A 23,829-nucleotide genomic window follows, 5' to 3' on the forward strand; every position below is an offset into this window, starting at 1 on the left:
AACACTACCCGCTACTCCAAAAGCTGCTACCGAACATGGCCTTATTCATATTCAATCAATCAAATCCTACTACTCTATATTTTTTTCAATTCTTCTTATGAAAAACGAGACTTTTATACGAAGTATAAGACTGTAAATGGTACGTCGAAAAGGCTACATTTACCCTCGGGGTATGAAATAGTATCATACCCTTGTATGTGATTGAAATTTTAGATTTAAATTTTAATCCCCATGTAAAATTGCTTATGTAACAACAAGCAATTAGAGCATATGATATGTTATTATTTGATACCCTCTGAGTACATGTAGCAACTTCCCGTGTAACATGCTTGTGTCCCTCAAAAGTTATGTCCAATGTTTGCATAATTTCTTTGTTATTTATTGTCAAGGAAATTACCTCATGACATGACTGAAAGAAACTTTATGTCAAGTGACTCAAGTCACAATGCGTCAACATATTACACCATACATTCATACAACTATTCAAGTTGGGGAGATTGGTTGATCATGAATTCTTGACACTCGACAAAGCTTGTGTCCTTCAAGACTCAAGAGTCAAGTCCAATGTTTGCCTTAAGTTCTTTGTTTTTTATTGTCCAGGAAATTTCATCAAGGACAAAAGAAACTTATCAAGTCACAATACCACCATACAAGTGCGCAAATTATTAGGTGCACCCGGTTGCGTGTAGCTCTACACGCAACCGGGTTAAAACTACGTCGTTTTGATATTTTTTTGCCAAAATAAAATCACATAACTAACTTCCCCCCAAAACCACGCATATCATGGTTACTTTACAAAAACAATCAGTTATTTTTATTGATTAAAAAAGTCAAAGATTCTATTAATATTTTAACAAATCTTTACAAAAACAATCAGTTACTTTTATTTGCATTTAAATCTTTAACAATTTACATTGTTTTATTTGTTTATTCATACTCCATGCATATTTCTCGTATCATGACATCATGTATTAAATTACTCCATCCGTCCCTTAATACTCGCACCGTTTTAACTGGACACGCATGCCGATGCACAACTTTGACCACCAATATCTTTAACTACATATTATAAAAACTTATAAAATTTTAAATATTTTGAAAATATATATTAAGATGAAGGCAACACTATATTATATACTAACATTTTTTTATATGCTAGAAATAAAATAAGGTCAAAGTGAATTATGTGAATAGTGCAAAAAGTCAAAACGGTGCGAGTATTAAGGGACAGAGGGAGTAATATGGAGTAGAAATACAATACATGTGTAAAGGCATATAAAAAACAAATCGTAAAACAAAAATACATTGAAGGTGTAAAAGTACATGATAGGACAAAAAAAATACATTTAACCAAAAGCACATAACGAAGACCAAAAACACATTACTATATATAAAAGTACATCTTACTTCACATAAAAGTACATATTTACAACTACAAGCACATAACTATGACCAAAAAAACATTACTTCTCATAAAAGTACATATTTACAACTACAAGCACATAACTAGGAAGAAAAGCACATGTTCAATTGGAAAAGGAAATCAACACAAAATAGGACAAAGTCTAATTACGGGTTGATAAACACTACGTCTGCCATTGATTAAGATGCACGTCTGTTCTTGGGTGTAAAGAAAACCCATGAAATTCCAATTAATAATAGATAAAATTATCAAAAACTGTCAAAATAAATGAAATTAACAATTAAATTACACATGAAAAGAACATCAATACACACTTACTTGAATAAATGAAGATTAACACATACGAAATTTACGAATTTGAGCAACTGTGTCGCCTAATTTGCGATTTTTGGAGATGAAGATGTTCTTTATTTTGGTTTTCCCCTTTTGACGACATCAACGAGGTTTCTAATTGATTCTCTAAATCTTTTTCCTTTTCTATTGACTTTTTATTTAGCAGTTTTTTTAAGTTAAAAATTCTATCCTAATATAACTGCCAAAAGATACCAAAATATCCGGAAAGTATTTTTGTGTAATTAATTTTTTTTTGTTGGTAAAAAACTATCAAAACGACGTAGTTTTGACCCGGTTGCGTGTAGAGCTACACGCAACCGGGTGTACCTTCTACTAATTGATACAAGTGGGCATAGGTTTGTTGATAATAACTCGGAATATAGCTCAGTTAATAAAGACTAAGAGGTCAAGTCTTGAGATGTATGACGTGTTTAGGGTTTAAATTTTGTGGGAAACACAACCCCCTTGTAAACTAGAATTTAATGAGACACTTGATGCGACTTACCTCCTCCACGATAATCGAGTGGCAGGGAAGCAAGATCCTGGGGGCGAGGATAACCCCTTAATTGTAAACAGATCAATTAAAATACATGTTGTAACTTACCTCTTCCGCGATACTCAAGTGCCCAGGCGGTGGCGGCTATGAGAACGTGGGTTTCGCCTATTGGGGGGAAAAATTAAAGTCGAGCGATGATAAAGGTCGCAAGTTGCAATAAATAAAATGTGTCGCAATCCTACGTGTCACTCTTTTAATGGTACCACAAGAGTGTCACCTAAACTGCGACACATCAAATTCTTTTTACTATCAACGCCATATTTTTACTATGAAAATATTTTTAAAAAAAATAATCCATAAAAAAGGAAATAAATTTTATAATGATTATAGTAAATATATATTTCCTTTTATTTTTGTAAGTTATAAATTAAAAATAGAAATTACAATCTAATAATATATTTTTGTGTAATTAAAAAAATAGTTGCGACCTTTTTTTTTTTTTTTTTTTTTTGAAGGAAACGTTAGGCGGACAATTTTATTAAAGTAAATCAAGGTTCGCCAAAATTAAAAAACTTTGGGGGAAATTGTCTAACCATACAAACTCGGGCTCATTAGCATTCCATCTTGCAACACGATGTGCCAAAGTATTACCCGCCCTTCGAATATGACGACAATTGAAAGATACAAAAAGCCCTTTCATTCTAGCAATATCTTCGTAAAATAGCATTAGTGGGGAGTAGCCTTCATTTCCTTGAGTAATTGCTTGCACCACATTTAATACATCAGACTCCACAATAATTTGATTAAGGCCTAACTTACTTGCCAGCAGAATACCATATCTCACAGCAGCTACTTCCGTTTGCTCTACATTCCACCTCACCTTCAACCTCCTCACAACTGCAGCAACTATACCCCCCTTTTCGTCTCTAATAACCACACCCAGTCCCACTCCATAGCCCGTAAGGACATGAGCGTCCGTATTCACCTTGTAACAACCTATAGGAGGGGGAGACCAAGAAACATGTGGTGCCACATTCACAACACCAGATGGATTAAAGACATTTTTAGCATAACCCATGTAGTCGTACACCAAATTTGCAAAGCTTGCAGCAACACGCATAGGGTCAGGGTCTTTACCTTGGTGTATTTTCTCATTCCGATAAAACCACGCTGCCCATAGCAGTGAGCAAAACAGTTGCAGCTCTTTCTTGTCAAGTTTCCCAGCCACCCATTCAAGTCTATCCGCAAGCGACGTCGAGGGAGCAGCCATTAACAAGCCTATATAGTTACTGTGGGACCAAATAATATGTGCAGCACTGCAATAAAAAAGAGAGTGAATAATAGTCTCCTCTACCGCACCACACACCTGACAAGTACTGTCGTCGGAGATATGGCGTTTATGGAGGCGTTCTTTAACTGATAGACTACCTTTACACGCCCTCCAGATGAAGTGTCTAAGTTTTGGAGGTCCCTCCAATCCCCACACAATTCTCCACAAATTCTCTTCCGTAGCTCCATAGAACAAAGACCAGGACTGGAGGTGTCCAAGACGTGCCAGCCAATAGCCTGATTTTACCGAATAACATCCATTTTTAGTAGGCCACCAGAAATGTTGGTCACTAGGCCAAGAGTTTGAAAGTGGGATATCAAGAATCAACTCACAATCGTGAGTATTAAAAATACTCCGAACCATATTTTCATCCCACTCCCCATTCTCATAGTCTATCAACTCAGCAACTCTCAGGTCTGCATCCGCATTCAGGTTTGGCGAAGGTACAACTGAGGCATTATTACCTGGCAGCCACGCCTCATCCCAGACCCTTATGCTAGAGCCATTTCCCACTCTCCACTTAAGCCCTTCAATCAGTAAAGATTTCGAGCCCCAAATGCTTCTCCATGTGTAGCTTGGATCATAACCTCTTCTGGCGTCGAGAAAGACGCCATTCTTGTAATATCTAGCCTTCGGAACTGAATGTAGAAGTGAATTTGTATCATTGTGCAGACGCCAAGCTTGCTTGGCAAGGAGAGCTTGGTTAAAGCTTTTAAGGTCACGAAAGCATAATCCCCCCATAGATTTTGGCATGCACATTGAGCCCCTTATAACTTTGCAAGTCACTATATACATTTGTTAGGGATTGTTATAATACAGCTTAAAATACACTATTTATGTGACAATTAATTCCGGATAAGGAGATTATTAAGTTAGCAACTCTCCTTCCAAAGGCCTTCTTAACTAAATAACTAGTCTTAATTAAGCGCCACTATCTAGGGTGCAACTGTGTTATAGAAACACCATTTATAGAAACACCATTTACAGAACCACCTTCTGATGATCTGATACTTGACTTAGTTGTAGTGCTCCACTCCAAAAGCATATTGGGTAGACTTTGGCTATCTGTACAAAATGCAGGCGGCAAAGGTGCTTCAAGGGTGACTGAATTCGTACTCAACATAACATCAACTTCAGACATAGTTGGCCTGTCTGTAGGGCAGTCTTGTACACACAACAAACCGATATGGATGCATCTCAATATCTCGGTGCTAGAACCGGCTAGTAACACTGGATCTACCAGATTCCGAGCTGTGTCTTCATTCCAATTTCTCCATGCCTACACACATATGTGAACCATGAATCAAGTTCGTAACAATGTAACATAGTAAACTAAAATAAACTGACTTTGATACACCCCCTTGTGAATAGAGCACGGAAAACTACGTCTCACACTGGCACGCCTAAGTTAACTTTTCTTTTGCTGGTGTGCCAAAATCATTTCTCTAAACTCGATTTTCACAAGGTACACGTAGAATGCATGCACCAATCAAATAATACTCCGTAATTAAACTTACAAAGGTAAGGAGGTTTTCTTGATTTTCCTCGTAATGAAATGAGGTAATCTTTTGCCCGCTTACTATCTCTAGGACTAGTACGCCAAAGCTGTATACGTCTGACTTTACTGACACTTGATTTTGCGTGGCGTATTCAGGTGAAATATATCCTCTGAATCAACAAACATCTTTTCTCAAACCATGAAAATATAGCTATTATGTAATAAACTGAACATAATTAAATTTCGGATGCTTACAAGGTACCAACAATTTTGCTAGCCACTGTTTGAGTTTGATCAATATTAACTAGCCTTGCCAGACCGAAATCTGCAATCTTCGGACAGAAATCTTCATCTAGTAAAACATTCCCTGCTTTCAGGTCGCGATGTATGATCTTTAGTCTGGAACCATCATGGAGGTATAGAATCCCTCTAGCTATTCCATTGATGATCTTATAACGTGTTGCCCACTCCATAGCCTGACGACTCACAGGATCTGCATTTTCCATTAGTCATTAGAAAAAGAAAAAAAAAAACTACTCCCTCCGTCCCAGATTAGTTGTTACACTTACCTTTGCGCAAAGTTTTAGGTGATAAGTGGTTGTTTGGCTATCAATTGTTATTTTATTGAAAAAATAGATGTGATAGGAGTTAGTGGGGTATTTTTTTAATTGAATGAAAGAGGGTGTGGGGACAAAAAAATATTTAGTGGGAAGAGAGAGGCAATATAATAATTGTGGGGTTATTTCTAATTTAGAAGTGTAACAACTAATCTGTGATGGACGAAAAAGGAAAGTGTAACAACTAATCTGTGACGGGGAGAGTATTTTTTTCGAGAATTTATTTGGAGTTTGAGTTGTGATTTACATACCAAATATGAAGTTATCAAGGCTTGTGTTGGCAACAAACTCATAGATAAGAATCATTTCTTTTCCGTGCAAGCAAAATCCTAGAAGCTTCACCAAATTCTTGTGCAGGAGTTTGGCTAATATCAGAATTTCGTTTTTGAACTCTGCATCTCCTTGGCCCGAGGTCCTTAATAATCTTTTAACTGCTATCTCTTGCCCATCCGAAAGCACACCCTGAAACCACAATTCAAGATTAGAAATAGAATTGAAATAACTCATCATTTAAAGTAAAACTACTCAATTAACTGAATATTTAGTACCTTATAAACAGGGCCAAATCCACCTTGTCCGAGCTTATTATCATCGGAAAAGTTATTTGTTGCATTTTTTATGGTTCCAAGCCCGAATTGCAAGGACTGAAGGGCCTCAACTTCGTCTTCTGCACTTATTGTACCATGAATTGAACAAAGTTGTATTTAGTTTGGAACTTCAACTACATATATATAAACGGAAATGATAAAGGTCGCAACATGCGACCTTTAAGCCGTGTCACAGTGGTGACATGGCACGCCTATGTGTCATAAATTGTATTTGGAAACTAAAATATTTAGATTATGTAACCTATTATACATGTTACAAAAAAGGTAGGAAAATCTTAATATTCTAATTTACAAATTGAATAAATGATTCTAATTTGTATGTATAGAAAATTAGAAGAAAAAAAATACTTTAAATTATTTATATGATATAGGAAACTAAAATAAAAAATACATTTATTAATTTATATTGTACTTAGAAAATAAAAAATGGGTGTGATGTTGACGGAAAAGATGGTCGCCTGGTCGGGGTGTCTTGTTGACGGAAAAGATGACCGGGAGTCTTATTAATTTATATTGTACTTTTTTTTTGACGGGTAACTTATTAATTTATATTGTACTTTTTTCTTATTAATTTATATTGTACTTAGATGAACGCAAAACATGATGGTGAGTCGGTGGCTTGGGTGTAGTGAGGAGGCTGGAATGAACGGCCCTTCTACTATTATGAAATAATGTATGATTATGAATTTTTATTTGCATAAAATATATTATTACATTATAAATTAGTGTATTTTTTAAATTAAATTGATGTATTTTTAAATTGCACAAAAAGATATTATTAGATTATAATTTTTATTTTTTTAATTTGTAATTTATAAGATAAAAAGAAATATATATTTACTATAAATATAATAAATATTTGTTTCCTTCTTTGTATCGACTAACTTATTTATATATTTTCATAGTAAAAATATTGAATTGATAGTAAAAAAAAAATTGATGACGTTTTATCTACATAGCGCCTATATGTACCAATGAAATGACGACACATAAGATTGCGACAACAAAATATTATCGCAACTAGCGACCTTTATCATCGTCCATATATAAATATGTAATGTTTTACAGAAATAAAAAAATGATCTTACTGGTAAATTTCCCCATCCAGGACTTCCTCAGCCTCCTCCTCCTTGATAAGATTCTTTTGCAGACGACGCCTATAACAAGTACTGTCAACACACCAATTGCCATGGAAATGGCACCGATTATAGTCCCTATTCGCGACTTCTTACTCTTCCGAACTACCAAGAAAAATAATTCAATTTCATAATTTAGGCTTTGTTTTGTTCCCCTAATTTCCACTTATTCCAGATAAAATAAGATAAGATTTTTCAAGTATAATTGATAAGACAAATTGTCAAAAAATATTTTATAAAATTGAATTTCCTTATAAAATAAATATTGCAAATAACTACCTTATACAAAAAAAATTATGTTGTAAGATACTACATTTTGTTGGATTATGAACATTCATTTAAGATTTCGAAATTGACTTTACTAGATGTATCTCACCTCACGTGATACCTATGAAAAAAAGGTAATTAAGTGGGCACGTAAGATGCACATGGTAAAGTCAATCCCGAAATTTTAAGTCAACCGTTATAATTCGGGAAAATGTAGCATCTTACAACATTTTTTTCAATAAGGTAGTTAATTACAATATTATTTTTTTATAAGTTAGTTTTTCGGAAAAAAAAAACAATTTTATAAAATAGTTTTTGACAAATTTGTCATTTTACTAAAATAAGTTTTGATAAGTTCAGATAATTGACGGTGTTGGTGTTACCTGGTGGTGTTGCATTGGTGTTTTGTGGCTTCGGCGGCGGCGGCATAGGAAAATCAGGAACATTACCAAAAAAGGAACTAATTTGATACTGAACAAAGCAACTTCCTTGAACAAGATTCACGCCAGAAAGCATAGAGTTTGGCTTAACACAACATACAGGAAATTGATCAAACGCATCCTGAATACACCCCATACAATCTCCCTTAGACAAATCCGGTGTACACTGCACAAGACCATACAAACTCCGACCACCGGAAAACCCACCTTTTCCGGTGGCATATTTTAGCGAAGAATTCCCCGACGCAGCACGAACCTTCAACGAACTCATTAACGAATACAACGATTCGTTAAAACCGTTAGGATTCGGAACAGGAACACTGTTCGTTACATCCCACGGTTGTACATCTTGTACTTTACCGTACACATCAGAGCCATTTGAGAAGAAGATTGAGCAGTAATCACTGTAACCAAACGCCTGTTTTTGGTTAGGACAATTGTCGGTGCTGATGAGTGAGGTGGCGGAAGCTTGAATACAGAGGCGGCATGTGTTGACAGGGACATCACCCCTGCATAAGGCTAAGGAAGTAACCCGGTCCGGTCCGGTTCCGGTTGTGGTGTGGTAAAAACCGTTTGTGTTTTGAGTGTTGGTTGTTGTTAAAGAATTTAGAACTGTGTTGAGATTTGATTTGTAAAGACTGTTTGGTGTGTAGGTAGAATCACCGCATGAGAAGTATAGGAAGGAATTGAATTGAGCTGTGACTGGATTTGGGATTGATAGAGTTAATATGGTGAGAGTAAGTATTAACAATGGAACATTTGTTGACTCCATTTTTTTTTTTTTTTTTTGGAGTTGCAGAAATGTTAAAAAAAAAAAATCGTACAAATTAGGATAAAGGGAGTTTAGAAAGTGGAAGAAGGATAGATGGATGGTGGGAGTTGGATGATTTTTGGAACGATCAATTTTGGCTAGCTAACTAGTCAACGTAAAAGGTTTCCACTAATATGTAGTACTAGGAATTGTTTAATTTCCATTCTATATTGAAACATGCGGCAGATACGTATTCTTTTCATCTCTACAGTTCCTCCTCCCTCCTCCTCGTACCTCTATTCTTTTCAATTTAACTTCCCACATAACACGATTTTTTTTTATCACGAATTAAAACTGATACGTATAATTTACAAATCACATCTCTAAGGAAGAAAAAACTAAATAAAATTGTATTTTACAATTTACGTATTTTGAGAAGATTAACGGAAAAATGAGTTCTTTCATTGACCAAGAGAAAACGGCAGACACTAGAGGAAGTTACTGTGAGTTCCTTCATTGACCAGGTGAAAGTGGCATACAAAGGATGATGGAATTGGTGAATATGAGTCCACGGTTTTATGGATAAAAATAAAATAAGGACTTTTTAAAAAAAATAAAAATTGAAAGAAGGAAGACGAAAGACGAAAGACGAAAGACGAAAGACGAAAGAAAAAAGAAAAAAACAGAAGCAAAAAGGAATGAACCAACAAAAAAAAGTTTAAAAGAAATTTAAGTGAATTATTAAATGACTCGCGTCCAAATTACCTATTGCAATTGGTCGGTGACCGGTTGGGTGCATAATTGTTAAAGGGGTGTAAATATTGCATTACTGGATAATAATCAAAATATTGAGTTATTTAAAAACAATTAGTGAAGAAACCTAAACTGATTTGATGAAGTTTAGAGAGGGAAGAATTTTATTCCATTAAACTCTCACAAAGAAAAACGAAAGAGAAGGGAGGCAGAGTGCTTATATACAAAGCTAATGACAGCACATTCACAACAGAATATCTAACTGTCTAACTAACTAACTGTTTTAATAAATAATAAAATATTAAAATAAAATTATTTCCTATACTCCCCCTTCAAGCTGGACCCTAGAAATAAGTCCTAGCTTGGCAGAAAGATGCCTGTGAGCAGTAGATGCTAAAGGCTTGGTAAGAATATCAGCAATCTGATGAGAACTTGAGACATGAGAAGTTTGAATAACACCATCTTCAACTTGTTCTCTGACATAGTGCATATCACGTTTCAAATGCTTGGTTTTATCATGGAACATAGGATTTTTGGCCAAGTGCTCAGCAGAAGTATTATCACAGTGTAAAGAGATGGGCAAAGGGATAGTGACTTGAAGATCTTCAAGGAGGCCATGAATCCAAACAAGCTCACTTGCAGCAGCAGACATGCTCCTGTATTCTGCTTCAGCAGAAGATTTACTAACACTTCTCTGCTTCTTGGTCTTCCATGAGATCAGTCCAAGAAACACTGTATATGCACTAAGGGACCTACTACTAAACTGACAAGAACTCCAGTCAGCATCACTATAGGCTGACAGGGTAAGATCAGGACTAGCAGAATACCAAATACCCTCAGTTAAAGTACCTTTGAGATACTTGAGAACATGTAATGCAGCACGCAAGTGTGGAACTCTAGGAGTATGAACAAATTGACTGAGATGCTGAACAGAATAAGACAAATCAGGTCTAGTGATACCCAAGTAGAGTAATCGACCAACCAATCTTCTGTAAACATCAGGTTTATCAAGGAGATCACCCACATCAGTGGATCATTTGAGTCCACAAGATAGGGGTGCTGATACTGATTCACAATTCTCCATTCCAGTATCAGTGAGAATATCCTGAATATATTTCTTATGAGAAAGAAATATACCTTTTTCATTTCTGTGGACTTCAATACCCAAAAAATAAGCCAAATGACCAAGATCCTTAATTTTAAAATCTTGATCAAGAGCAATTTTAACTTCTTCAATCTGAGTAGATGAAGTGCCAGTAAGAAGAATATCATCAACATAGACAAGCAGGATCAAAAATTCACCATTAAGGGTTCTGGTAAAGAGAGAATAATCCTGTGTAGATTGCTGAAAATTAAGAGTTTTCAGAAACTTACTCAACTCTTTATTCCACTGTCTAGAGGCCTGTTTGAGTCCATAAATGGACTTCCTGAGTCTACATACCTCACCTGGCTTGGCTTTAGTGTAACCAGCAGGAGGTTTCATGTATACCTCCTCATCAAGAAAGCCATGAAGGAATGCATTGTTAACATCAAGTTGACAAAGAATCCAGCCTTTCATAGCTGCAAGTGTTATGACAATTCTAACTGTAGCTAGTTTAGCAACAGGTGAAAATGTTTGAGTGAAATCCCTCCCCTCAACTTGTTGATATCCAATAGCTACCAGCCTTGCTTTGTGTTTGTCTATTGTATAATCTGGATTCAGTTTTGTCCTATAAACCCACTTTGAACCAATAGCTTTCTTGTCCTTGGGTAACAAAGTAAGATCCCAAGTATTGTTGCTTTCAAGGGCCTGTATTTCCTTATTCATAGCCAAAATCCAATTATCATCATCTTTGGCTTGATTATAATGTTGTGGATCAGATGAAGTGGAACATACAGAAAAAGCAAGAGAATCCCAAATATCAAAGTCTTGTAAAGCCAAACTTAGCAGCCAATCAAAATCAGGTACAACTGAAGTGTCACTTTCAGATTGAATGCAATCAGCAGAAAAAGATAAAGACTCACTGTTATTAGGCTGAATCAAAGTATTTCTGTGTGGAACATAACGTCCCACAAAATCAGTAAGCACTGAAGAAGGCTTTATTAGCCTAGTAGACTGTCTAGGAGGGTGTATAGTAGTATTTAGAGAATTAGGAGATGAATGAGGATCATCAGAAAGCAAAGAAAGATTTGGAGAGGAGTTTGAATGAGATAAAATAGGAGAATCAGAATGTATAGAGTGATTAGAAGGGGTAAGAGAAGAATGAGAAAAAATAGGAGAATGTGGAGGTTGTAAAGAATTATCAGATTCACTGGTATAGTTTTGGAAGTTGGAACATGAATGTAAAGTACCAAAATCAACCAAAGAAGTAATAATAGGTGGAACAGAATCAGGTGTCATGCCATATGGAAAAATAGTTTCAAAGAACACCACATCTCTAGAAATAAAGACATGATGAGTGTCAAGATCATAGAGTTTGAAACCTTTGAAACCAGAGGGATAACCTATAAACAAACACCTTTTGGCTCTTGAGTCAAATTTATCCCTCTGAATGTGACTATTGTAAGCAAAACATAGGCAACCAAATGAAGGAAATAATGCCCTTGGTCCAAGTATGCATTCAATGTTAAGTCTAATAAATGCGGTTCAGTATTAATTAACAAGTTAATAATTCAGTGAGATCAAGTAAGCTGAATGCCTAGCTAAAGGCCGCTTCAGTTCAAGTGGAATTAATGATATTAATCCACAGCTTACTCTTGACTGAACCCGTAGGGTCACACAAATAGTACGTAAACGGATTAAGTATTTAATGGCATTAAATACTCCATCTATGGATATTCGGAATCGACGGATCTTGGTTTCAGTGGGAGCTGAGATCGTCACAGGCAAGAAATGAATACTCCGGAAACGATGATATTGCCGGAAACGGAAATATGGATCGTATCGGAAATATAAATATTATCCAAGTCGTAGATGTTTCCGGAAACGGAAACATGGTACGTATCGGAAAATATTATCGGAAATGGAAATATTGCCGGAATCGGAAATATTGCCGGAAACGGAAATATTGTCAGAATCGGAAATCGGAAAATAGTTCCGGAAACGGAAATATTAAATATTTGTTCGAAACGGAAATTAATTCCGGAATCGGAAATATTAAATATTGTTCGTATCGGAAATAAATTCCGGAACCGGGAATTTAATCGGAAGCGTATCGTACGAATAAGCATTGGACGAGGCCTGCCGGACGAAGGCCCAGCACGAAGCCAGGCCATCGCCCAGCAAGCCAGCGCGCCACAAACGCACCAGCCAAGGCTGCGCCAGGCCCACCGCAAGGCAGGTCCAGCGCGCGCCAAGGCTGCGGCAGCGTGTGGGCTTGCGGCAGTGGGCTGCGAGCTCGCGGGCTGCGCGCGCGCGCGCATGGCGCCCCTCGTGAGCTGCTATGCGTGCGTGTGTGTTTGTGTGCTACTCGAATCCTAAAGCTACCGGGATTCATCATATGATTAAATCTAATCCTAAAAGATTTAGTTTATTTAATTAGAGTCCTAGTAGGATTATAATTAAATAATTTAGTATCCTAATAGGATTCCAAATCCTTTTCCATAACTCTATAAATAGGTGCCTAGGGTCACATATTTACATAGAGTATTCAAGTATTCAAAGCGAGTTTTTGAGAGCAAAATTCAATTACACAATTGCCTATAAAGTGCCGAAAATAATAGTACCTTAAGGGCGATTCTAGTTGGTCAATCTTAAGGCGGATCCGGACGTGCTGTGGACTATCTACGGAGGGACGACACTTGGAGTCCTAAAGACTTGTTCTTGTTCGGTTCGGGCGCAGCTAGGGAAGGCACGCAACAAAGAGTATGCATCTAAACTATGCTAAATGATTATGTGTAAATAATATGTTTTCCTGGCTTTATGGTTTTTCCGCATGATTTATGAATTGTCATATGTATCATAACCTAACAGTGGTATCACGAGCCTCTTATTATTTTCATAATCTAAATTGCATGAACATGGTTAAATATTACAAATTTGCAAGAATTAAAAGGGGTGATTAATTTTCGTAATTGTTAATTAATTGCAAATTGCGTTTATTTAATTATACGTACGCAGTTTTTCGGCAGTTTCTTCGTTACTCATCCAAATCGAGTGATTTTTGTGTCAATTCCGCATGTAAAAGACATTCTAAAATTTTGACAAAAATAATATTTTTCTGCCGAACCCAGAATTCTCAAATTCGAAGTCTAACTATGACTTTTCGGAGGTTTTAGTTTTTCGAATGCAAAATTTCGTAAATTTAAGATGTTAAATTAAATATTTGCGATTCTTGTTGATAAATCTTGAATTTTTGATTGACCTACTGTATATGTTTAACAAGTTTGAATGCCTAGCCTTGTTAATTATGCAATCTAATTTGTAATTATGATTAATTTGTTGAAAATTAGAATAATTTAGAATTAATTTGATTTTCATAATTAATTATAATTTAATTAGATACCTATGATTAAAAACCACCATAAAAATTGTAAATTTATGTTAAATTTTAAATTTTTATGACCTAGGCTTGAATCCATGTTAATCGGAAATCAATTGAATAATAAATTTTCGATTTTTCGCCCTAAAATTATAAAATTAATATTATTTATTAATTTGTCATTAATTTTAAATATAAATTTTTTAAATTTTATGCGATTCGCTCATATAACTTGCACGCACAAAGCAATGGACGCTACGTGTTACCCTTAAGGGGTGTTGTATAGTGCGGGCATGTGACGACGAGCAAGGGAGCTCGTCGCCCATGCGGCACGAATGCAATGAGCAAGGCCATAGTGCACGAGCACAAGGCAGCAGCCCTGCCTTGTGTCGTGGGCTGTGAGCAATGGACGAATGGGCGAGGGCGAAAGCAAGGCATAGCAGTCGCGTGTGGGCAGCAAGCGAGCTGCGCCACAGCGCGCACTGCCTCGCGAAAAGCGTGCGGAGCCTCGCGCGCAGCGAGCGCAAGCTCGCGTGCCACGAGTGCTACGCCCAGCGCCAATGCCTCGCGCAGCGAGCGATGGCTCGCAGGATCGAGCGCTGGCAAGCGCGCGTAGCAAGCGCTGGCGAGCACGCGCAGCGAGCGCTGGCTCGCATCAAGCGAGCGCTGGCGAGCGAGCGCAGCGAGCGATGGCTCGCGTGCATCGAGCGCTGGCGCGCGCAGCGAGCACCAGCTCGCGTGATGCTTTGCGATGGTAAGCAGCAGCAATGCGACGCAGCGCATGGGCTGCGCGCACATGGCCAGCGATGGCTGTGTGTACGTTGCGTGGGGTTGTTGCGTAACGATTAGATCGTTTTGAAATTTTAATTTTAAATTTTCAATTTACGTAATTTTAATTAATTTTAAAGTTAATAATTTAAATTATTTTCTTGGATTTTAATTTTGAATATTGTAATTATAATAAATTTTATTTATTCTAATTATTTTACTAAAATTAAAATCATGAATTAATTTAAATAAGACTGAAATTAAATTAAACTTTTTGGATTCAATTATAAATTTATATGAGCTTTAAATTTTAATTAAATTTGTATGTTTCCGGTTAGACTAGAAATACATTTTTATGTTTAAAATTAGTAAAGCATATGAATTTATTGGTTTAAGTGGGAGCCCTTTTTAGTCATAAACTCTTGATTAGGTCTACAAATCCTTAAGGTTAAAACAACTTGATTAGAATTAATAAGGACTGAATAATTTGTAGATTATTGGTGCCCTTGATTAATTGCTGCAAATGTTTATGTGATGCATAATGTGTTTTACTAACCAGCTATGTGGGCCATTCATGATAATGAATGGGTGAATGGTATATATTGTATATGTACTGTTTTGCAGGTTATGAAGTGACTAGTATGGCCCAAATAGGATAGAAAATATGGTCTGCGTACCATTAATTTGAATGTAATTGGTCTAAAGTACCAAAGTTGTTTTTAATTCAAATATGGTCTGCGTACCATCAAATAGTTGTAATTAGTTTTAATTATAGCTTATCCTATTTGAAGAAAATGGTGCCTCCCACGGAGATTTTCAAGACGAACTTTGAAGTTAAAGCTTCAAGATGAAGTCGGGCCATACTAGATCACATTTATCTTATGCATGTTTTAAGTTATTTATTGCTTTTAAATATGTCTTAAAATGCATAAGATCAAAAGCTTGATTATGTTGCATGATTAAGGATTTTAGTTCACTTAAAATCTAACCAACATAGTAAGAGCCTTAAGTTTCAAACTTAAAAATTGAGTTAAAAGGTGCCATGCCAAAATATACACTTGCTTGGATATCCTTTACATCAATCTATTAATAGTTTTCGCTCAGCGAGGTGTTACTTATTGGTCCTAAAGGGGCAAGGTACACAAATAATTGTGAGTACATGTTAGTTTTGGTGAAACTCAACGATATAAGTAAGGAGTCCTTTTATGTCGTGGCAAAATCGATAGGTTTACCTAATAAGTTCTTAGACGTACCTATCAACCAAGAATAGTTTCTAGACTATTAGGAAAAGGCTTTTGCTTACCTAAGATGTTTTAGGATTAAGTCGACAAACTGTGCTTAGTTCTTCAATGATTTTAGGATCTTGGAATCATTTTATTCACACCTGCCGGAACACATAATTCGAATAAAATGCTAATAACTTGTTTGAATTGCATGATTGCTTTAATTTCAAGTTATTATTCATGATAAATGTTTAGACTTTGCATGCTTCAATGTATGTTTTAATTATTGTTTATAATTAAATATCTTGCACTGCAATAAATCCTTTTAGAAAGGTAACAGTAAATTTCCTCGATTGGTAATGAATCCAAGAACGATTCACGGAAATGAGAGAAAGTGAGCAATTTAAAATGTACGTTTCTTATATCGACTTTTATGGTTGTTTTCGAGTATCAAAGTCGAATGGCAAACCGATTGGTGCTTGTGAATTCAAAATACAATGTAGTTTTGAGATCATAAAGCATTGAGTTTAAACGCTCAGCTTTACCAATGGTTAACAACCTAAAATCCTTTTTCCATTTAATTCTCGAATGAGTCTAGTTCCTAGACATTCGAATAGATCGATGCTTAGAGAACTTTAGAAGCTTCTAGTAAGATCATCTAGTTGAAACAAAATATTCAACATAAATTAAAATGGTAAAGAACCTTGTTGGTGACATTGGACATGTCTAACAAAGTATAAAAGTCAACACTAAAGAATTCAATTCTTAAGACTATAAGAAAGGGTACAAGAAATAGGAAAACAAAGGAACAGATGACAGGAATTTACAATTCCGTTTCTACCTATAAGTTTATGTTTAAAGAGAAGTGACCTAGGAATCAAACTTCCTTGGTATCATATACCGCTTGAGGTTCTTACTTCGGTAATAACTCAAATAATGGAAGCTAGGCTACACTAATGGCCTACAAGTGGGAAATTAAGCATGGCAATGCTACATTAGTTGTAGGGTCATCTAGTTTGTTTTAAGTCCTTTCAAAGGCTGGAACTTAATGGCTATTTTGTTCCATAATCAGCATACCTAAATTTCTGTTTTTCAAACACAGAAAGACTCACATTCAAGAAAAACAAAAACAATGTTTGTTTGTTTATTTGAATGAAATGGTCATTTACGGGTTGAGTCAATTTGCTTGATTAAAACAAACAACTCTTTAACAATAAAAACTTTACTAGGTTCAAATCAAACCCTTGATTTGAGTTCCACTAATCTTTGGCATTGTTGCTTAGACCATGTCAACAAGTTAACATTCACAAGCTCTATTTTAATGGACTTTTGAAAGTTGGTTGATTTCTAGATCAACTTAAGACAAGCTAGTCTTACTTGTTGAAAGTAACAAAGAATATGAACTATTGTTAGAACGCCTAGACGATAGAGTTCAAAGCTAAAGAAAGGTTTTATGACTTTATTATTTCACATGGATTTGAGTGAATATAGGTTTATTTACTCAAATGTGATATAAGTTGAATCTGTTTGGCTAGTTCAAAGATTCAGAAGTATAAAATCCACTTGGCAAGAAATCATAAAGATCTAGGTTAGATCATGTTGATGATTACTTGAGACCAAATATGATCATCAATGATTGTGTGTTGTAATTTCACAATCTAGGTCCATAAGATATGGCATATCTTAGTTGGAATAATCGAAGTCAATTAGTACTTGATTCGATCAATGATGGATCATAAAGACTTTTCCTATAATTTCTAAAACAAAATGCTCAACTACCACCAAACTAAACCAAATTCGTCAAAGCTATTGAAAAGTAATTTCAGAATAACTTTTCATAAAATATATATAGAGAGTTGCAAAACTCAGTGGGAGCTTAGTGTTTGTCATTCGACAAACTAAGGCCCAAGTATAGATATATGTTTCATTGTGATTTATTCAAATGAGACACAAGGGTATTGTTTCTACCACGAATTTTTGAGAACATAATGTTTGTTTGCTCGAAATAATGTCCTTTTGGAGATTCGTTTCCAAAATGACAAGTGGGAGAAAATAGACCTCGAAAGTCTTCGAGGCGAACAACAAACATAAACGGACATTCCGGAGGCTTTTCGAAGTGCTTCAGAAAACCCGAACGTATTCTTTAAGGACTTTAGAAGTGGCTTTTAAAGAATAGACATCTCTTAGAAGACTTTACAAGTGCTTCAAGGAGAACAAAATATTCAAAGGACTTTCAAGTGGCTATTGATATTCTATTGTTTGATGTTCTATACCCTAGTAGGCATAGAGTTCAAGTCACTGGAACTATGAGATTCTTCTATTAGATAGTGAAGAAACATGGAGTTCAGGTCATTGAAGCTATGTGATTCTTCCATTAGATAGTGAAGAAACCTACAACTTGCAGTCAAACTATTATCATGTAGATTAATGAGTTTGTGACCTGTAAGAAAGCTATGACGAAACCCAGATTCCCTAAAATGGTTAGAGGCCATATATAGACTCAAATGTTTTAAATGGCTAGAGGCCATAAAACATACTCAATGTTTTGATGACAAAATTAAAATTTTGTTGATTTGCAAGAATAGTTTCACACCTATTGGTTGCAAGTTTGTTTTAAGGATAAAAACCATCAAACATGAAATTGTGTTCACACACAAAGCTAGATTAGTTGCTAAAGGTTACAAGCAAATTCACGATGTGGATTGTGTTGAAACCTCATGCAAAAGCGTAATGCTTAAGTCTATAATTCAAGCAATGATTGCATATTGGTACATATGGCAATTGGATGACAAAACATCTTCCTCAGTCAAATGTTGGAAGAAACTATGTACATGGTATGTCATAGGATTTGTGGATCCAAATAAATGCTTGAAAAGAAAAGCTAGTTTATAAAATCTAAGTACAGATTTAAGCAAGCAATTGGGAATTAGAAATGTATTTTAGTGAAGCTAATAAGTATTTTAGTTTCATAAAATGTACATGATTCTTATAGATATATAAGAAGTTTAGTGGGAGTACGTAAAACTTATTTGGTCCTATGTGTAACACACATATCTCTCTATTGTGAAATAACATTCAAATGCTAAATACTTAGATTTGAGATTATTCATCAATGATGGACCAAGGCGAAACTTAGTACATACTGGGTATTAAGATCTATTTACAAATATCTTATGATATTGTTTAGTAATGGCATTTACTAAATCAAACACGAAAGACTCCATTGGAGATATTCGATCCATATGAATAAATCTAAGTAATGAATGTTTGAACTATGTATAAGCATTTACTAAGTTAAACATCAAAGAATCTAATGAGATTCTTCACCTATATTATATGTCAAAGAATTTAGTTGGATTCAGTATCTACTGTAACTGAATGAGCTAAAGTTACGTGAATAGAATTCAATTGGGAATTATTCTGCAAAAGAATTTATCATGTATATAATATAATATGAGGATCGCCAAAAATGTATCGTATGACTTTAGGCATGACGAACATATACCAATCTCTATTGATCTAAGTGAAGATCAACTAGATTGAGATCAAGAACACTTATGGTACCTGAAAAGGTACATAGGAATAGTTCTTGATTCAAGGAAATAAAGATATGCTAAATATTGATGCTACACGCATAAACACTGGAAAAGGATCAAGCAAGACCCTTTAGAGTTAACCATTGACAAGGACGAGCTAAAGAGCATCGTGTTTTGAAATGGCAACATGGATTGAAGACCATGAGTTGTTGCGTGGGAAATTAAATATTAATTTCTATGTTCTAAGATACAACTGGAAAGTCTTCCACATATTTGTAAACTGCTTGGATAAGTAAATCCAAACAAAGCCTCACTAGCAACCTAAACAGTTGAAGTAAAAGTACTTATTGCCTAAGAAGCAATAAAACAGGGTTGTTTGTTTATGTTAAAGAGTTTCTTCACTGAACTTGGGTAGATCATATGTCTTCTGACTTGATGGTTCTTCATTGCAAGATGCGTAGAACTACTCTTGCAGCTAGAAGGAATAGATCACAAAATAAACACACTCAAAAGATCTTATCATCATATCTCGAAGAACATTCGATGAAAGGATATTAAGATTGGAAAAGCATGATAACTAAACCTATGCAACAAGTGAGAAACAACACTCACATTGTGGCACTGGAAATCAAGCATAGCTTTGAATTCCATGAATTGTTTTAAAGATGGGTTTGAGGCCCATGGTTATAAAACATTGGGGTTGAACATTTATCATATATGAAATGTATTTTCATATTCCATTTAATCTTGGTTTAGTATTAAATGATGAGTCCCTTCAATTTGACGATATATTCAAGATAGACTGTCAGGACCAGTCCTGTGACTAAGAAATGTCTATCAAGTGAACTTGAATGTCAAAGGTTGAAAATGGTCCCTAGTCGGAGTTTTCTATAAAATTGGACGCATAGAAAACGTTAGACGATTAGAATGCAAGATGACTAGTAGTTCTGTTTCTTGAACTATGTGGACATGGCAATGTCATAATCATTTGCATAGATACTTACTTTGGGAAGACTAGTATCGGACAAGACCTATGAAACTTTACTGTAAGAGATGAGAATCTGTCATAAGTAAATTTCATTAAAATTATTAGACACTAAATCCTCAATACCTGAGTGATTTGAGATTACTTGTTTGAGAACTGGTTGCTTTGACGTTGACCAACCGTCGCACCGTAAAAGGAGGCTATAAAGGTAACGCTCAGGTAATCACCTATCAAACGAAGTCTAATCTCAAGATCGCAAGATTGGGATTGTCCTCCCATAAATCGGGATGAGATGCTTAAAAGTTGTACAAGGCCACTCGGAGAGCTAGAAACTGTGAAATGCATGGCCGTGCTCGGATGAATCATAGGCTATGATTATCTGTTTATTTGATCAGTTGAACTCTGAAACCGAGAAACACCTCTGGACATAATAAGGATGACAACTCTTACCTTATGTTCAAGAGCAAGCATCGAGCGACAAAGGAATTAGGAAATGCACACTTGTCCCTAAGGACAAGTGGGGGACTGAAGGAAATAATGCCCTTGATACAAGTATGCATTCAATGTTAAGTCTAATAAATGCGGTTCAGTATTAATTAACAAGTTAATAATTCAGTGAGATCAAGTGAGCTGAATGCCTAGCTAGAGGCTGCTTCAGTTCAAGTGGAATTAATGATATTAATCCACAGCTTACTCTTGACTGAACCCGTAGGGTCACACAAATAGTACGTAAACGGATCAAGTATTTAATGGCATTAAATACTCCATCTATGGATATTCGGAATCGACGGATCTTGGTTTCAGTGGGAGCTGAGATCGTCACAGGCAAGAAATGAATACTCCGGAAACGATGATATTGCCGGAAACGGAAATATGGATCGTATCGGAAATATAAATATTATCCAAGTCGTAGATGTTGCCGGAAACGGAAACATGGTACGTATCGGAAAATATTATCGGAAATGGAAATATTGTCGGAATCGGAAATATTGCCGGAAACGGAAATATTGTCAGAATCGGAAATCGGAAAATAGTTCCGGTAACGGAAATATTAAATATTTGTTCGAAACGGAAATTAATTCCGGAATCGGAAATATTAAATATTGTTCGTATCGGAAATAAATTCCGGAACCGGGAATTTAATCGGAAGCGTATCGTACGAATAAGCATCGGACGAGGCCTGCCGGACGAAGGCCCATCACGAAGCCAGGCCATCGCCCAGCAAGCCAGCGCGCCACAAACGCACCAGCCAAGGCTGCGCCAGGCCCACCGCAAGGCAGGCCCAGCGCGCGCCAAGGCTGCGGCAGCGTGTGGGCTTGCGGCATTGGGCTGCGAGCTCGCGGGCTGCGTGCGCGCGCGCATGGCGCCCCTCGTGGGCTGCTGTGCGTGCGTGTGTGTTTGTGTGCTACTCAAATCCTAAAGCTACCGGGATTCGTCATATGATTAAATCTAATCCTAAAAGATTTAGTTTATTTAATTAGAGTCCTAGTAGGATTATAATTAAATAAATTAGTATCCTAATAGGATTCCAAATCCTTTTCCATAACTCTATAAATAGGTGCCTAGGGTCACATATTTACATAGAGTATTCAAGTATTCAAAGCGAGTTTTTGAGAGCAAAATTCAATTACACAATTGCCTATAAAGTGCCGAAAACAATAGTACCTTAAGGGCGATTCTAGTTGGTCAATCTTAAGGCGGATCCGGACGTGCTGTGGACTATCTACGGAGGGACGACACTTGGAGTCCTAAAGACTTGTTCTTGTTCGGTTCGGGCGCAGCTAGGGAAGGCACGCAACAAAGAGTATGCATCTAAACTATGCTAAATGATTATGTGTAAATAATATGTTTTCCTGACTGTATGGTTTTTCCGCATGATTTATGAATTGTCATATGTATCATAACCTAACACCAAACACCCTTAAAGTGTCATATTTGGGTGGTTTATCAAATAAAACTTCAAAAGGAGTTTTCAATCCCAAAATCTTAGAAGGAATTTAGTTGATCAAGTGAGTAGCAGTAAGAACACACTCTCCCCAAAACTTCTTAGGAAGCCCTGCATGGAACCTCAAAGATCTAGCTATTTCCAGGAGACTCCTATGTTTTCTCTCAACTCTTCCATTTTGTTGAGGAACATAGGGGATACTTCTTTCATGGAATATCCCTTTGCTAGCAAACAGATTCCTACAAGATTCTTTTATAATTTTAGTCCCATTATCAGACCTGATTCTTTTGACCTGTGTATTGAATTGGGTTTCAACCATGGACAGAAAACCAGAAACAACTTTCTCAACTTGAAGTTTATTGTGAAGGAGATATGTCCATGTTGCCCTACTGTGATCATCAAGAATGGTAAGAAATAAAGAAGCTCCATCTATGTTTTTGATTCTATATGGACCCCATAAATCCACATGAATCAGATCAAAACATGCATCAGCTTGACTAGTACTAATAGGAAAAGGCAATTTATGTTGCTTGGCTTTGTAACACACAAAGCAATTATATTCAGAAAATCCCTTACAAAATTCAGAATTCACACACTTCATCTTTGACAGGGATGGATGTCCTAATCTAGCATGAAGCATGTGTAGTTTATTTCTATCCAACTCTTTAGCCTGAGAGATACCAGTAGCAGTCTTACTTGGCAATACACCTTTATTCTCATCAATCTTATTTACATCAGGAATACTTCCTACAGTATTACAGCTTGGTTGCTGATGAAATATACCTTTGTTGACTGCAGCACTTGACAACTTGTTGTTTGAAGATGTAACAAAGTAATATAAACCATTTGTCCTTTTTCCAGCACCTACCAATTCATCACTAGCAGGGTCCTGGAAAGTATATCCAGTGCTAGTGAATTTAACTTTTATACCAGAATGTTCAATTAGTCTACCAATAGACAACAGATTATGTTTGAAACCTCTAACCAATAGGACATTCTGTAGGACTAATTTAGAGCTCAAGACAGTATCACCAATAGTATCAACAGTCAATTGAGAACCATCAGGTAGTCCAACTTTGATTGGGTTAAAAAGAGTCCTCATGTTGGTTAAAATGGTTTCATCATAAGTCATGTGATCACATGGACCAAAATCAACAATCCACAAGCATTCACCATGTAATTTACTAACACCACAATTGAATGAGTGAGAGAGAATACCTGCATAATTGGCATATGAACAACTAGCTCCAGTTGCATCAG

The 23,829-nt window shown here is 36.0% G+C and overlaps 1 protein-coding gene across 1 annotated transcript; it reads right to left on the reverse strand.

The window, feature by feature from the left end:
- Positions 1–2,880: 2,880 nt before the first annotated feature.
- Positions 2,881–9,169, reverse strand: LOC110776351 (cysteine-rich receptor-like protein kinase 44). The gene is made up of 7 exons (XM_056831402.1): positions 8,092–9,169; positions 7,394–7,546; positions 6,246–6,364; positions 5,949–6,159; positions 5,336–5,573; positions 5,100–5,250; positions 2,881–4,861 (listed from the first exon to the last, which is right to left on the reverse strand). Exons 1-7 carry the CDS (start codon positions 8,918–8,920, stop codon positions 4,514–4,516), a joined length of 2,049 nt encoding a protein of 682 aa, XP_056687380.1. The 5' UTR covers positions 8,921–9,169; the 3' UTR covers positions 2,881–4,513.
- Positions 9,170–23,829: the final 14,660 nt, after the last annotated feature.

The sequence above is a fragment of the Spinacia oleracea genome, chromosome 6 (genome assembly GCF_020520425.1).
Source record: "Spinacia oleracea cultivar Varoflay chromosome 6, BTI_SOV_V1, whole genome shotgun sequence".
NCBI lineage: Eukaryota > Viridiplantae > Streptophyta > Magnoliopsida > Caryophyllales > Amaranthaceae > Spinacia > Spinacia oleracea.

What these genes read in the sequence shown, in the direction of transcription:
- LOC110776351 (XM_056831402.1), bottom strand. Translation starts at nt 8,920, where the DNA reads ATGGAGTCAACAAATGTTCCATTGTTAATACTTACTCTCACCATATTA. An exon ending in CACCAATGCAACACCACCAG is followed by an intron (nt 7,547 to 8,091) that starts GTAACACCAACA and finishes TTTTCTTGGTAG; the next exon opens with TTCGGAAGAGTAAGAAGTCG. An exon ending in GATTTGGCCCTGTTTATAAG is followed by an intron (nt 6,160 to 6,245) that starts GTACTAAATATT and finishes TTGTGGTTTCAG; the next exon opens with GGTGTGCTTTCGGATGGGCA.